We start from the raw sequence: 13,825 nt of genomic DNA, 5'->3' as shown, positions 1-13,825 counted from the left end.
CTAAATGTTATGAACACCTGCATTGGTTTCTTTAGAGAGCTATTCTTCATTGAAATCATTAGTGCTACCAGATTTCATTCTTGAGGGAATTCCAAACACATAGATGATTTCTGTAATGCTATTGGAATGACTTCCTTAGCTGAATAGGCCATGGCACAGAATACCTATATACATTTTACACACACACACACACACACACACACACACACACACACACACACACACACACACACACATGCATATATATTTCATCTTTTCTCCCTTTACTCTAGGATACACAATACATTATTTCAGCTTTCCCTTCCTTATCTATCACACATTATAAGATGAAATGGTCACTTTCTTCTAAAATTCTCATCCTTTTTAATATCCTTTTCTCCTGCTAAGAATAGTCTATAATTTCCCCTAATTATTTACCCGTTTCTAAATATTATCTGCTTTTATGTATAATTATAATCTGTTCTTCCCATTAATTCCTTTATTGAATAAAAATCCCCCAAAACTCCACTGTGAAAAAACAAAACCTTCATTTGCATAGAACTGCAACATAAATTTCCCTATGGATGATGTTTGAAAATGAATGTCTCTCTTTATATTTTAAATTCATTACCTCTCTGGCAGGTGAATGGAATATTTCATTTTCAATTCTCTGGATTAATAGCTGTCATTGCACTGAATGAGTTCTAATATCTTTCAAAAGTTGTTTTTTCCCACAATGTTGTCATCATATAAATTGTTATTTTAGTTCTATTCATTTCACCATGCACCAATTCATAGAGGTCTTCCTTATTTCCTCAGAAACTATCCTTTTTTCATTTCTTATGGCACAATAATTTTCCAATACATTCATATAACATAATTTGTTTAGACTTTTCCCAATAGAAGGATAATTAATCTCTTAGTTCCCAGTTCAAGGCTACTATAAAAAGAATGCTATGAATACTTTTGCATATGTAACTCCTTTTCTTTTTTCTTTGATTTTTTTTAAAGCATAGAGAGTATGTAGAGTTTAGTTACTTTTTTGGGCATTAATTCCAAATTACTTTTTAGAATGACTGGAATAACAGTATAGGAAGCAGTAAATGGAGTAGGCCTTTCCCCTTTCAACATTAGTCAATGTTTTTTGGTCATGTATCCATTTAGAGTTTATCTTGGCATATAGTATGAAGTTTTGAAATAAATCTAATTTCTGTCAAACTGTTGTCCAGTTTCCCTAATAGTTTTTGTTAAATGATAAGTCCTTACCCTAGTAAATGGGTTTAAAAAACAATATGCTATTGGGTTCAATTACTTTTGTATGTTTATCTAATCTACGGATCAATCAGTAGAGCAACCAAATTGTTTTAATTATTATTGCTACAAACTAGATAATTTTTCTATCTGCTTCTTTCCTATCTTTTTTCATTACTGCCTTTGAGATGACTGAATTTTTGTTCTTCATATGAATTTTCCTGTTATTTTGGTTTGGCATTAAAAAAGGAAATTATTTTAGCTATTCTTGTTGTTTTTATTATATTAGCTCAGCTGCTCATGAAACAAATGTTTGTCCATTTATTTTTATTTCTATAAAGAGTTTTATATATTTTAGTTATAGATTATGAATTTCTGGTTGTTTCTTGGTAGACACCCAAATATTTTATAGTTTTATGGCTATTTTAAATACAAAACTTTCCAAATCTCACATATTTTTATATTCTATTTTCTATACTATTTATGTATCTTTTGTTTTATGGATGAATCCATCCCATTCACGCTCACAGTTATGACTGTTAAATATGTAATTTTTTTCATCCTGTTCTTTTGTATTGTCTCTTCTGTCTGTTCCTGTACTCTTCTTTACAAACAAGAAGGTGGCAAAAGAGAATGAGTTTGCCTAACACTTGTGATGCATGTATAAAATAGTCTGTTTCCACACACAGGGCTCTTCTCTTCCCCTTGTCCTGACCCTGATTCCAAGTTTTTCTCTCTTTCTTTCTTCCTTCCTTTCCTTTTAATACCTCCTTCAAATTACTCTCTACAAAGTGAAAGATTTTGCTTATGACTATTTACTTTCCTTCTTTATAGACTCTTTTGTCATCCTCTCCCTTGCTCCTGTTCTTTCCTATTTCCCTTTTGAATTTAATGTTTTTCTGTACAGAAAGTCTCTTTGTGTGTGATGTGTAATTGTTTTTGATCTTTATCTGGTTCAGATGAAATTGATGTTCAGGTGATGCCTTTTCCACCATCTCTTCTTCCATGATTATATATAATCTTCATCTTATATACTTCTATTATGTGATAGTGACTTCCCTTCCCTTCCTTTTAGTTCTTCTCCAGAATAATTTCTTGTTCCTTTGATTTTTGCCTTTTTTCCTGAAACCATCAAAACAGAAAAAAAATTCCATCCACAGCCTTTTTTCCTTTTGACAATTCTTTATGATCCTTAAAGATATTAGGGTCTGAGAAGCTATTTTTTTCTATTAATAGGCTAACAATTCTTTCCTACCTATTCCATTCTAGTTAAATATGTGTACTTTTCTGGGTTTCTCTTAGAGCCTATATTTCTATTTCAAAATGATTATTCAGCTCTGTTTAGTCAGGAATTTTTGGAAATCTTTTCAATTAAAGGGCAATTTTCTTTTCTTCCTGAAGGATTATACCTAGTTTTGAAAGATAAATTAATCTTGATTGTATGTTTTTATCTTTTGCCTTTTTGAAATTGCATATTCCAAGTTTCTTCTTCCAAATCTTTTATGATCCCAACTGTCCCACCTTGGTACTCAATTTCTTTCTTTTTGGATGCTTGTAGTATTTTTTCTTTGACCTGGGAGATCTGGATTTTGATTATGATATTCCTAGAAGTTTTTGTTTGGGAGTCTCTTGTAGGAGACCAACAAGTTCTTTTTTTTTCAGGTTGCGTTCCAGTTCTGGGAAGTTTTCATTTACAATTTCTTGAAAGTTGGTGTCCAGGCTATTTTTGGCTATACTTTTTAACTACTTTATTTGCTTTCCAGACATGGTTTTAAAATATATATACATATATATATGTATATATATAATTTATTTGATTTTCCTTTTTCTCCAATCTTTTGATTTTATTGTAATATTTCTTTTCTTATTGAATGGCAGTTTTCTATCTGGTCCACATCCATTCTCAGGGCCTTTATTTCTTGAGTGAGTTTTTCCACCATCTGTTCTAAGACAGCAGTTCTCATTTCCATTCTCTCCCCTTTGACTAGTCTTTTTGTATCCCATTTAATTTCTTCTAATTATTTCATTAATCTTTGTGGCCGGGACATATTTTTTGAGGTTTTATTTGCATTTTTTGTAAGGCAGCTGTCTTCCTCAGAGGAAGACCCTTCCTTGGGCATTTCTTTAAAAAGGTATTTCTTCATAGCACTTGGAGTTTGCTTTGTTTGATCATCTCAATTTGGTCCAGGTTCTGCCACTGAATGGCATGGATATTCCTGGTGCTGAATATGGTATCTAAGACTAGGCATCTCCTTCCATGATACTGGGGTCACTACATAACTCCTCTTTACCTAGGGGCTTTTTCTTGCCCCAAAGCACCAGACTCTTCCTCTCCCCTCCCCCCAATCAGGATTTTTTAAGGCAATTATTAAGCATTTCCTATGTGTCAGGCACTGTGGTGTTTTACAAGTATTCCGGGTTTTTTTTAGATATATAATTTATTAGATTTTATTTTGTTTTCCCTCCTCCAATCTTTTGATTGTGTTATAAATTTTATCCCTTACTGAATTGTCTTCTATCTAGACCCGTTTAATTTTCAGGCATTTATTTTTCTTTGATCCTCACAACTCCTGAGAGGTAAGTGCTATTATTATCTCCATTTTACAAATGATGAAATTGAGGCAGACAGAAGTTAAGTAACTTATGCAAGATCACATAGCTAGTAAGTGATTGAGTGTTTGAGGCTAGCTAGATTGGACTTAGATCCCCCTGATTCTGATTCTGGGGCTCTATCTACTGTAATCATTTTCATGCCAAGAGAGCCTTCCTTCTGTTCTTCCTCCTACTAAGAGCTAATGGAGTACTTCAGGATTCTAAAGGTCCTTCTGTATATTATTCCAGGGAAAGGTAGAGGATCATAGAGGCTATTCTTCTTATTTCTAATTAAATTGGAACATTTATTAGCCCCATGAGGTGTTAAGGAGAGCTGAAGGGGTATCTTTGTTCCTCCAATATCACCATTTTCTCATAAGATAAGAATTTATTAGATGTTCTGATTTAGCAGACATGAGCTCAAGCTCAAGTCTCTGATCACTATTACAACCTACTATGCCACTTTTATGATTCATTTCCTGAATTTGGATGAGAAATCTGTCATTTACTTCCAACTATATTATTTTTATTTCTCCCTGCACTGATTCTCACTCAAATGTTCTGTACTATACTTCCTGTAGTTTCTCACATGGGAATATATTCTTAATAATGTTATTTCATCTCACCTTTAAGCTGAGTTATTCTTTTTCAATTGGTATGATGGCCTTCCTTAGCCATATTGCAATCAATAACCCAAACAAGTCTTAATATATTCCTCAAATTACTATGATATTGACTATATTTTCTTGATTTGTGCTCTCTAATTTATATTTTAACTTTTAATCTTTTGAGTATATGTTTAGAATTTTGATTTTCTAAATTATAGCCTCTCTTTCTTATATGTTGTCCATTGTGAGTTATTAATCCTTTTCATTGTTAATTGTCTTCCTTAGGTATCTGGCTGGGGCAAATGGATGTAGGTAAATTTTTTTTTCCCTTCTCCATTTGAAGTCCTCCACATCAGATTCACAAATCTTTAAGCAAATACATTTTTAAAATTAACTTTCAGCAGATACACTGGTCAAGATTACATCATTCCTATGCTTCAAACTACAGTGCAGAAAACTGAATCTTATTCTCAAATGCCATCTTCTCATTTTATTTCTCAAAGCTTTACTTTTTTCTTCCTTGGGAACTCTTACCTTTGATTGGCACTTATGAGGAAAATAGAGTTTAAAATTTTTAAATTCTCCAGTCCCTCACCCATAGCTTTGCAATCTTCAAAAAAGGGAAATATAATTTTCTTGGTAAGTTCAGAAGACCTGGAATTCATGTGCACTTTGAGGCAAAATTATTACACTGCCTCCACCAGTTTCCCTTTAATGTGAGAGGATGAGATCATTGAATGATGACAGTATAAAACTATATCTGTAATCCCTTTTTGGAGGATTAGCAGCCAGAGAAATGACTATCTTCAAAATTATACTCTTTAGCTAAGACACTGCACCTCTACAGAATGGCCACTATACCTCCATAATTCTGTAAGGTTTCATTGTAGCTGTTTTCAATAAAGAAGACAAATACTAGCAATGAGCTTCGTGTTGTGGTCAAGCCAGACCGCTGGAAACAACATAAAAGAATGAAAAGGAGACCTCAAGAAAGTCTTTAGGACTTCTCATTTGTCTTTCCTACCCTAAACTGATAAATAACTCCCACTTCCATGGCATGTTACAGTTTGTAAATCATTTTCCTCATAACTTTATGAGGAAGTATAGATATTACCCCATTTGACAGTTGAAATGACTCCATTTGTACCCTGAAGTACAAAGAAGTAATTTTTGTAAGATTTAGATAGTAGGACTAGGACTCAAAGCCAGAATTCCTAATTCCAATGTCAATTCCAGGGTCCTTTCTACTATTTAAACCTTAACTAGCTCCCTTTCACAAACAAAAATGCCAAAGTCTCTAATTCTGGTCATGGAATCTTTTTAATCCAAACCGACACTCAGGAATTTGAGGTAGTCTTTTAGTAGTCCTGAAGAAATACCTCCCATTGTAAAATACTACCACTATCTTCTCAATCCTTGGTTCATTTGTACCTTTTGTCCACATGAATCCACGTATTACATGCAACTCCTATAAAATACCACATAATGACATTTACTTATTCCTAGGATCAAGCACGTTAGGCAAAGCCAGATTTTTTTTGAAAGCTACCCTAAGGGGCAGGGTTAATTTCTTCTGGCTAGAATATTAAGGACTTTAGACTGAACTGTCTAGAAAAGGCCTGAGAAAGAGTTTAGATAAAAATCATTGTGGTTTTTATAAACTGAGTCTTTGTTCATTTGAAAGGTATATATGATTACTACTTGTCTTCCACTTCACAGAGCAGGTAAAAAAAGAAGTGCCAAAAAAAAAATCTAGAATGTCACCTGGAACCAGCCCAAAGTGGGCTAACATGACAAGCTAATCCTGTAGCTTTTCAGTATCCCTTAGAAATGAAAGCCTGGAGACAGCAAGGAAAAAGCAAAACTTCCTTAATTTTTGTCAAAAGAACAACATTTTCTTTTCTTAAACCCAATTTACCTAGCTAAACTGGTTTGCTTTTTATCTCTTTTCCCTTTCTTAGTCCTTCGTAGTGGAGAAATTCTAAGAAGCAAAAAAATGTTGAAAAGCAAAAAAAGAGAAGGTAGTCCAGGGAACCCACTGTCTTGGATAAACAATGGCTAGGGCCTATCCAATTCTAAAGAGGTAAACTTTTAGGTTGTAGGAAGAGTAAGCTTTGGAAAAATACACATACATACATACAACTTTTTTCAAGAAAATTCAACACTAAATATCAAACTATATCTTCTGACCTTTTACTGTTCCATTAAAAATATATAGAGAACATATATTTGTACATATACATACACACCCATATATAGATATACATATATAATAGTCAGTTTCAAGTTTCTGCCAATGCAGATTTAAATCATTCTTAAATTTGGGGATCATTTATTTTGTAGAGAAAGAGCTTACATTTTGGCCTACTTAAAAACTGACCTGCATGAACAAAGTGTTCATTCAAAATGATAATTAAACTCGCTGTCCTTAAAGGTACTAGTCTGGGTTTTCCAACTGCTTTACTAACAACTTACAAGATATTCTACAGAATTAGGATCAGCTAGAGCTAGAAAGGACTTTAGAGGTCATCTGGTTGAAACGCCTCATTTTATAGAGGATGATGAAAAAAGAGTTGACACAGATAGTTAGTAAATGGTAGTTCTGGGATTTGTCAATTAGTCTGCCACTAAATCCAGCACTCTTTCCACAGTACTATACCACTCCTTAACTTATGAATGGGTTGTAGTCTCAAAATTTGCAAGTTGCTTGGCACTTGGAATGTCAGAGAAATTCTTGGAATTCTCAGAGAAACAGTGATCTAAGTGCTGGGATCCCAGGTCAGCCCATATAAATTTATTTAATCAAGAATCTAGTTAAAATATCAATATTGCTTTTGTGAGAAAATGCATTCCATGTTCAGATTCAGCTCATGATGTTAGAAACAGTTTGTCATCTTAACCTTTTGCACATCAAGGAGTCTAGTGATTGAAATGAAACTATATTCCTAGCCCTCTGCCTAGATACTTCGGGGCTTTGGTGTAGTTCAAGCCAGGAAATTGATTGACCATAGTCAGGAGAGAGTGTTCTGTTAGTTAGTAACAGCCATTGGTATGGCTGAGACATGGGCATTCCATATTTTAGAAACTATCACTGTCTTCAATTGATATCTTCACTTAATCTTGCTCAAAGAAGTCTGCACAAATTTTTCTTTCTTTACCTTTGCATGATGCCTTAGAAGAAGCCAATTCTAGTGAGAAACAAACATATTAGTTTTCATAGCATCTTGGAATTGGAAGAAATCTCAAAAGCTGTCTAAGTTAACCTAGAGAATACCTTCATTAGAAAAAAATTCTCAGCTTTCTCTTGTAACTTTCATCAATATCAAAATATTTATGCAATTTCAAGTAACCTTACCTTTATTTCACAAACTATATAAGTTTTATTTCTAAGGAAAAAATTTTCTTTTTATGCTTCTTGCACAGAAAAGCAATCTCAAAGCCCAAAATAGTCAGTAGGAAAATAATTGAAATGAATGATAGTAGAAGCATAATGTAGCCTTATTATCCTGATTCCTTTGATAACTTTATAGACTCTAAGATCTAGTTGCCCTTCAAGCAGAAGCCCTTCCTGTAAAGAAGAGCTTTTCATATACTCATCCTGTAAGATCCAAAAATCCTTTACTCAGAAAGACTATGATTACTCAAAGCCATTCTTCTCTAAATCTAAATTTTTTTTCCAGGTAAGGGCATCTAGAAGATTTGAAGAGAAGATCTGGGTGGGAAGATTTCATATAAAAGATGGCCTTTGGCCAATGATGTGAACCTTCAACTCAGGAACTGCTAAAATGAGCCCATTTTGCTCCTTTATCAATTAGAACCAGGTCAGTTTCCTAAACTGTTTTATTAAGCAGAGAATGATGAGAAGCTAGAGCTCATCTGACTTTTTCATTCAATCGCTGAGACTATCTTGATTAGCATATCTTTATACAGTTTTGGGACTTGAAGAGCCAAGTGGGTTCCATTTAGTTCCTTCTTGATCCTTCCCTGACCTCTCTCCATCTTTCCCTAGTTCCTTCCTTTACTGTTTAAATCCTGCCTCTGTTCCCCTGAGCTATAAAAAGTTGTGTCCTCCAAAAGCAAACTGCTCATTTATTTATTATCATGACTGCCTTGCCTGTGCATTTCTGTGTGAGCCCATGTAACTAATAATGTAAAATAAAACAGCAAACCTTTGTAACTTATGATGGATGTCTATGATACAATTTCTTTGTGTCAATTGAACTATTATATTCTCTCAAATCTATTTCATATTATCACTCCTGGTACTTTTATTCCCACTTCACCAATACTACTTTATGGAAAATACTAAACAGGAACAAGAAATACAATGGAGGTAAAATGTCTCTAGCACTAATAGGACCTACTCATTTGTCAGGCAGATATATGCTATGAGAATGCAGAGGTTGCAATATAAACAAGGTTCTGATGTCACTTGAAGATAGAGGGTTTTGTTTCATTTTGTCTATATTTGTAATCTTCTCTCTTTATTCCCCCTACCCTCACTGATCTCACAAATTCCTAGAAGAAAGGGAAAGAATAAAAATCAGGCACAGATATTTTGGACCACACAGACAAAAAATTAAAATGTTGCTTTTCTACTGGGTTTTATAGATAAACCCTTTGAATAGTTCAGGCCTTACACTTTTTGATTTTCATTAACAAGAGAGAATAGGGGACTTTTAACTTCCTGAGGTTAGATATCTATCCAGCTTTACAGTGGAATTTGCTAGCAAAGACAAAGCTAGACTTTAAAAATATAATTCTCAGGCCTAAGGAAGCAATTCAACATACTTCTTCCTTTGTCATTTGAGTCTCGGTTGAAAATGATCCTTATCATGGGAAAATGAAGAAAAGATGCTTAGAGTGGAGTCTATGGGAGAGGTTAAAGACTTCTTCACTGAAAGCAGACTATGCAAGTCCTGCTGTTTGATAGTCCCTGCTGTTTGATAGTACTTCACACTGAGCACAACTGAGCAGCAAAGAGAGATAGCTAATTGCTTCAGAGCCGGTAGAGTAGATATACTTTACTTGTCTGAGAGCTGTCCTGAAATAAAGGATCCGACAAGCACACCCACAAAAAATAAGGAGGTAGTTAGTGGAGCTTTCCAGTCATCCTCACAGACCAGGTCCCACTGTAAAAGAAACAAAGGAAGACTTCACTTTGACAGTTTATCAAAATCATCTTGGCACATTCTATTAAGAGGCACCCCATTATCCCCCTTGTTCCAGACATTTAGTGAGGATTCCAGTCCCCATGTCTTCAGACATATATGCAAACGTGTATGCAGCTGGCTGCTATATGTTTTATGTCTGTGTGTCATTAGGGAAGGTAAAGATAAATGAGAAGAGGAAGAAGTGGGAAATTCTTAGGGTACTTAGCATCATATTCAATCCAATTTGCCCAGTAACTAAACGGTTCCAAGACATATTTCACATGGACACATGGTATGGAATTAGAAAAACCCTAGTACATTGAGATTTTTTTTCTTCAAAAGACACAGTACTAAGACATTCTTGGGAACAGTAATCAATGTTCTCCTCCCCTCTCTCCCTCTTCTTTTGTATATTGGCTTAGCAATGAGCCTTCAGGAGAACAAACAAATAAAAGCAAAGAAAACCAGTACTTGCACCTCCCAGGACAAAGGGCTACTTTTTGGTTTAGAGAACAACAGCTTTTCTCTCTGACAAAATCAGACAAAAGTCATCCTCTTCCTCCCAATCCCTGTCTTGAAACAAAGTACAAAACACTCTTCCTTTGACCTTTTGGAAAAGGGCTAAATTTCTAGTTCTTAGGGCATTCATTAAATAGTCCAACTTCAGAGATAGGGATCAGCACATGCCCTATATCCATTTGAAGTTCTTAACAGGGAGTACTGCCAATTCCCCAAAAGCAACTGAAAAAAATGTCTGCCACAGAAAGCACTAAGCAACCTAACAAGGAGCTAGTTTTGAACACTGCTGGGTGCCAAGATGGTTGAGTGAAACACCTGTCTCTGGAGCCAGGTTTGTTTTTTCCTCATCTCCATCCCTAGTCTTATTTTCTTCCACCTTCCCTAGCCCATCCTCTCTTTCTATCTTGCAGACCTCTAAAACCCTCTGAGAGTTGCTAGTTCCCTAAAAGGAATGATGCTGTTTGGGTATAGCTAGGGAGTCCTAAGCCTGTTCTTGTTCTTTAGTAGTTCTTCTATAATCATATTTGGAGTTTTCTCTGCCAAGATACTGAAGTAGTTTTCTATTTCCTTCTCCAGCTGATGGGGAAACGCAAGCAAATGGAGTTAAGTGATTTATCCAGGGTCATACAACTAGTAAGTGTCTGAGGTCACATTTGAATTCAGGTTTTCTTGATCCAAGACTCAGCAGTCTATCCATTAAGCCATCTTGCTGCCCTAGATCTGTCTTTAGACACAAACTTAACACTCAAAAGAATTAGTCTATGTTCTCAACATTTAATGTAGAAACCTCTAGATAGACTTTAACTACAGTTATTATTATTAATGATTTCAAAAGCTTAGAGACTTCTCACTGTCTCTGGATCAGCAAATAACCTAATGGTGACGTGTCCCCTGAGCATAGCATACCCAACCTGGACTATCAAAAGTAGTACAAAACATTTACAACATTTATACTTTTCAAATTGAGCTTTTGGGGCATCATCCCCTCCAGTCTTAGCCTTGACCCTGCAAGGAAAATTATGGGAAGAATAAAAAGACTAACAACAGTATGATGAGAAAGAGAAGCAATGGCTTCTTCCATTGCATCTTTTTCTCTGATTTCTGAGTCAGTTGGTGGGTGCTCCATAGCTACAGAACACCTCTATATCCTAGAATTAATTAGGAGATACTCAGGGGTTTATTAGGAGGTAAGAAGTAGGCTTGATCATTGCTATTCATAATTTGTATTTCTCTCTTTGAAATGTGCTCATTTTCTTTGGCCATTAGCTATTGAGAAATGGCTGATTCTTATAAATTTGATTCAGTTCCTTATATTTCTGGGAAATGAGACCTTTATCAGAGAAACTTACTTGACTTCCCATTTTAGATCCATTATTTGTGTGTGTGTGTGTGCAGAAACTTCAATTTTATATAGTCAGAATTGTCTGTTTTGTCTTCTGTAATTTTCCCTATCCCTTGTCTGATCATAAATTCTTTTTTTTAACCCATAGATCTGAAAGATTATAGTTTCCTTCCTTCTTTAATTTATGGTGTTACTTTGTCTAACTTATGTATCTATTTGTATCTTCTCTTTAGCTACTTTTTATGACTTCATTAATGACTTGAAGAGGGAGATATGCTTCTTCTAAAATTAGTCCAAATTGTCTATTTATTGTTTTGTTAATTTGAACAACAGACACACACATAAATTGTTTTTTTTTTTTTTTTTTGGGGGGGGGGGGGAAATGAGGCAACTGAGATTAAAAGACTTGTCCAAAGTCACAAAGCTAATCAAAGGTCAAGAATCTGAGACCAGATTTTGATTCAGTTTGTCCAGGGCTGTACAGAAGTCCACTGTGCCACCTCATTGCCCCCAATATTTTACATTTTTGCAAATACCCATCTACACACAGCTAAATATAATATCACCTGATTTTATAATATTACTTAATTATAGCCATCTCACTTTTTCTTCTTGGGAAATTTGTGTTCCCTCCTTTCCATGTTTCTCTTTCCCTCCTTTTAAAATTTTACATTAGTCATTGATTTGTTAATTTTAATGGTCTTTTAAAAACTTGCTAAGAATTAACAAATTTAGCAAACTTGTAGGATATAAAATGAACTCACATAAATCATCAACATTTCTATAAGTTACCACCAGAGTCCAGTAGCAAGAGATAGAGAAATCCCATTTAAAATAACTGTAGATAACATAAAATATTTGGGAGTCTACCTGCCAAGACAAAGACAAGAATTATGTGAACACAACTACAAAATGTATTTTACACAAATAAAGTTAGATCTAAACAACTGGAGAAATATCAAATGCTCATGGATAGGCTGAGCTAATATAATGAAAATGACAATTCTACCTAAAAATTAATCTACTTATTCAGTGGCATACCAAGCAAACTGTCAAGAAATTATAGAACTAGAAAAATAGTAACAAAATTCATCTGGAAGAACAAAAGGTCAAGAATTTTAAGGGAATTAATGAAAAAAAAAATGCAGAGGAAGGTGGCCTAGCCTACTAGACCTAAAATTAAATTATAAAGCAGCAGTCATTAAAACCATTTGGTACTCTCTAAGAAATAGAGTAATGGGTCAGTGGAATAGATTAGATTCACAAGACACAATTCCAGTGTTTCTGATAAAGGCCTCATTTCTAAAATATAGAGAAAAATGACTCAAATTTCTAAGAATTCAGGCCATTTCAGACTCTTTATACTGGCCAGAAACTGGAAACTGAGTGGATGCCCATCAACTGGAGAATGGCTGAATAAATTATAGTACATGAATATTATGGAATATTATTGTTCTGTAAGAAATGACCAACAGGATGATTTCAGGAAGGCCTGGAGAGACTTACATGAACTGATGCTGAGGGAAATGAGCAGGACCAGGAACATTTCAACAACAATAATATATGATGATCAATTCTGATGGACGTGGCCCTCTCCAACAATGAGATGAAGCAATCAATTCCAAGAGAGCAGTAATGAAATGAACCAGCTACACCCAGTGAAAGAACTCTGGGTGTTGACTATGAACCACTACATAGAATTACCAATCCCTCTATTTTTGTCCACCTGAATTTTTGATTTTCTTCACAGGTTAATTGCACTTTATTTCAAAGTCCGATTCTTTTTGTTCAGCAAAATAACTGTTTGGACATGTATACATATATTGTATTTAACTTATACTTTAACATATTTAACATGTATTGGTCAACCTGCAATCTGGGGGAAGGGGTGGGGGGGAAGAAAGGGAAAAGTTGAAACAAAAGGTTTTGCAATTGTCAATGCTGGAAAATTACCTATGCATAAAATTTTTGTTAAAAAAAAAAAAAAAAAAAAAGAATACAGACCATTAGCCAATACCTGATAAATGGCCAAAGGATATGAAGACAATTTTCAGAATATGAAATTAAAGCCATTTCTAATTATATGAAAATATTTTCAAAACTATTATTGAAATGCAAATCAAGACATGAGCTGATGCTAAGCAAAGTGAATAGAACCAAGAGAACATAATACACAGCAACAACAAAACTATATGATAATCAATTGTTATGGGCTTGATTCTTTTCAACAATAATATGATTCAAGGCAATTCTTACAGACTTGTGATGTTAAGAACTATCCATATCCAGATAGAGAACTATGAAGACTGAATATGGATCAAAACATAGCATTTTTTGCTTGTTTTTTTTCTTTCACCTTTTGGTCTGATTTTTCTTTTTAA

The 13,825-nt window shown here is 34.4% G+C and overlaps 1 protein-coding gene across 2 annotated transcripts in view; it reads right to left on the bottom strand.

Annotated features, from left to right (window-relative positions):
* Positions 1-13,825, bottom strand: part of LOC141556597 (organic cation/carnitine transporter 2-like) — a 68,576-nt gene that overhangs the window by 31,744 nt on the left and 23,007 nt on the right. For both annotated transcript variants that reach the window (XM_074290979.1, XM_074290980.1), the window contains exon 2: positions 9,459-9,562. In XM_074290979.1, coding sequence (XP_074147080.1) covers positions 9,459-9,562 — 104 coding nt within the window. The remainder of the gene's footprint in view (positions 1-9,458; positions 9,563-13,825) is intronic.

This window comes from Sminthopsis crassicaudata, chromosome 2 (assembly GCF_048593235.1).
Source record: "Sminthopsis crassicaudata isolate SCR6 chromosome 2, ASM4859323v1, whole genome shotgun sequence".
In the NCBI taxonomy this organism is placed as follows: domain Eukaryota; kingdom Metazoa; phylum Chordata; class Mammalia; order Dasyuromorphia; family Dasyuridae; genus Sminthopsis; species Sminthopsis crassicaudata.
The sequence above is the reverse complement of the archived record's forward strand: the minus strand, read 5'-3'. Positions and strand labels throughout refer to the sequence as shown.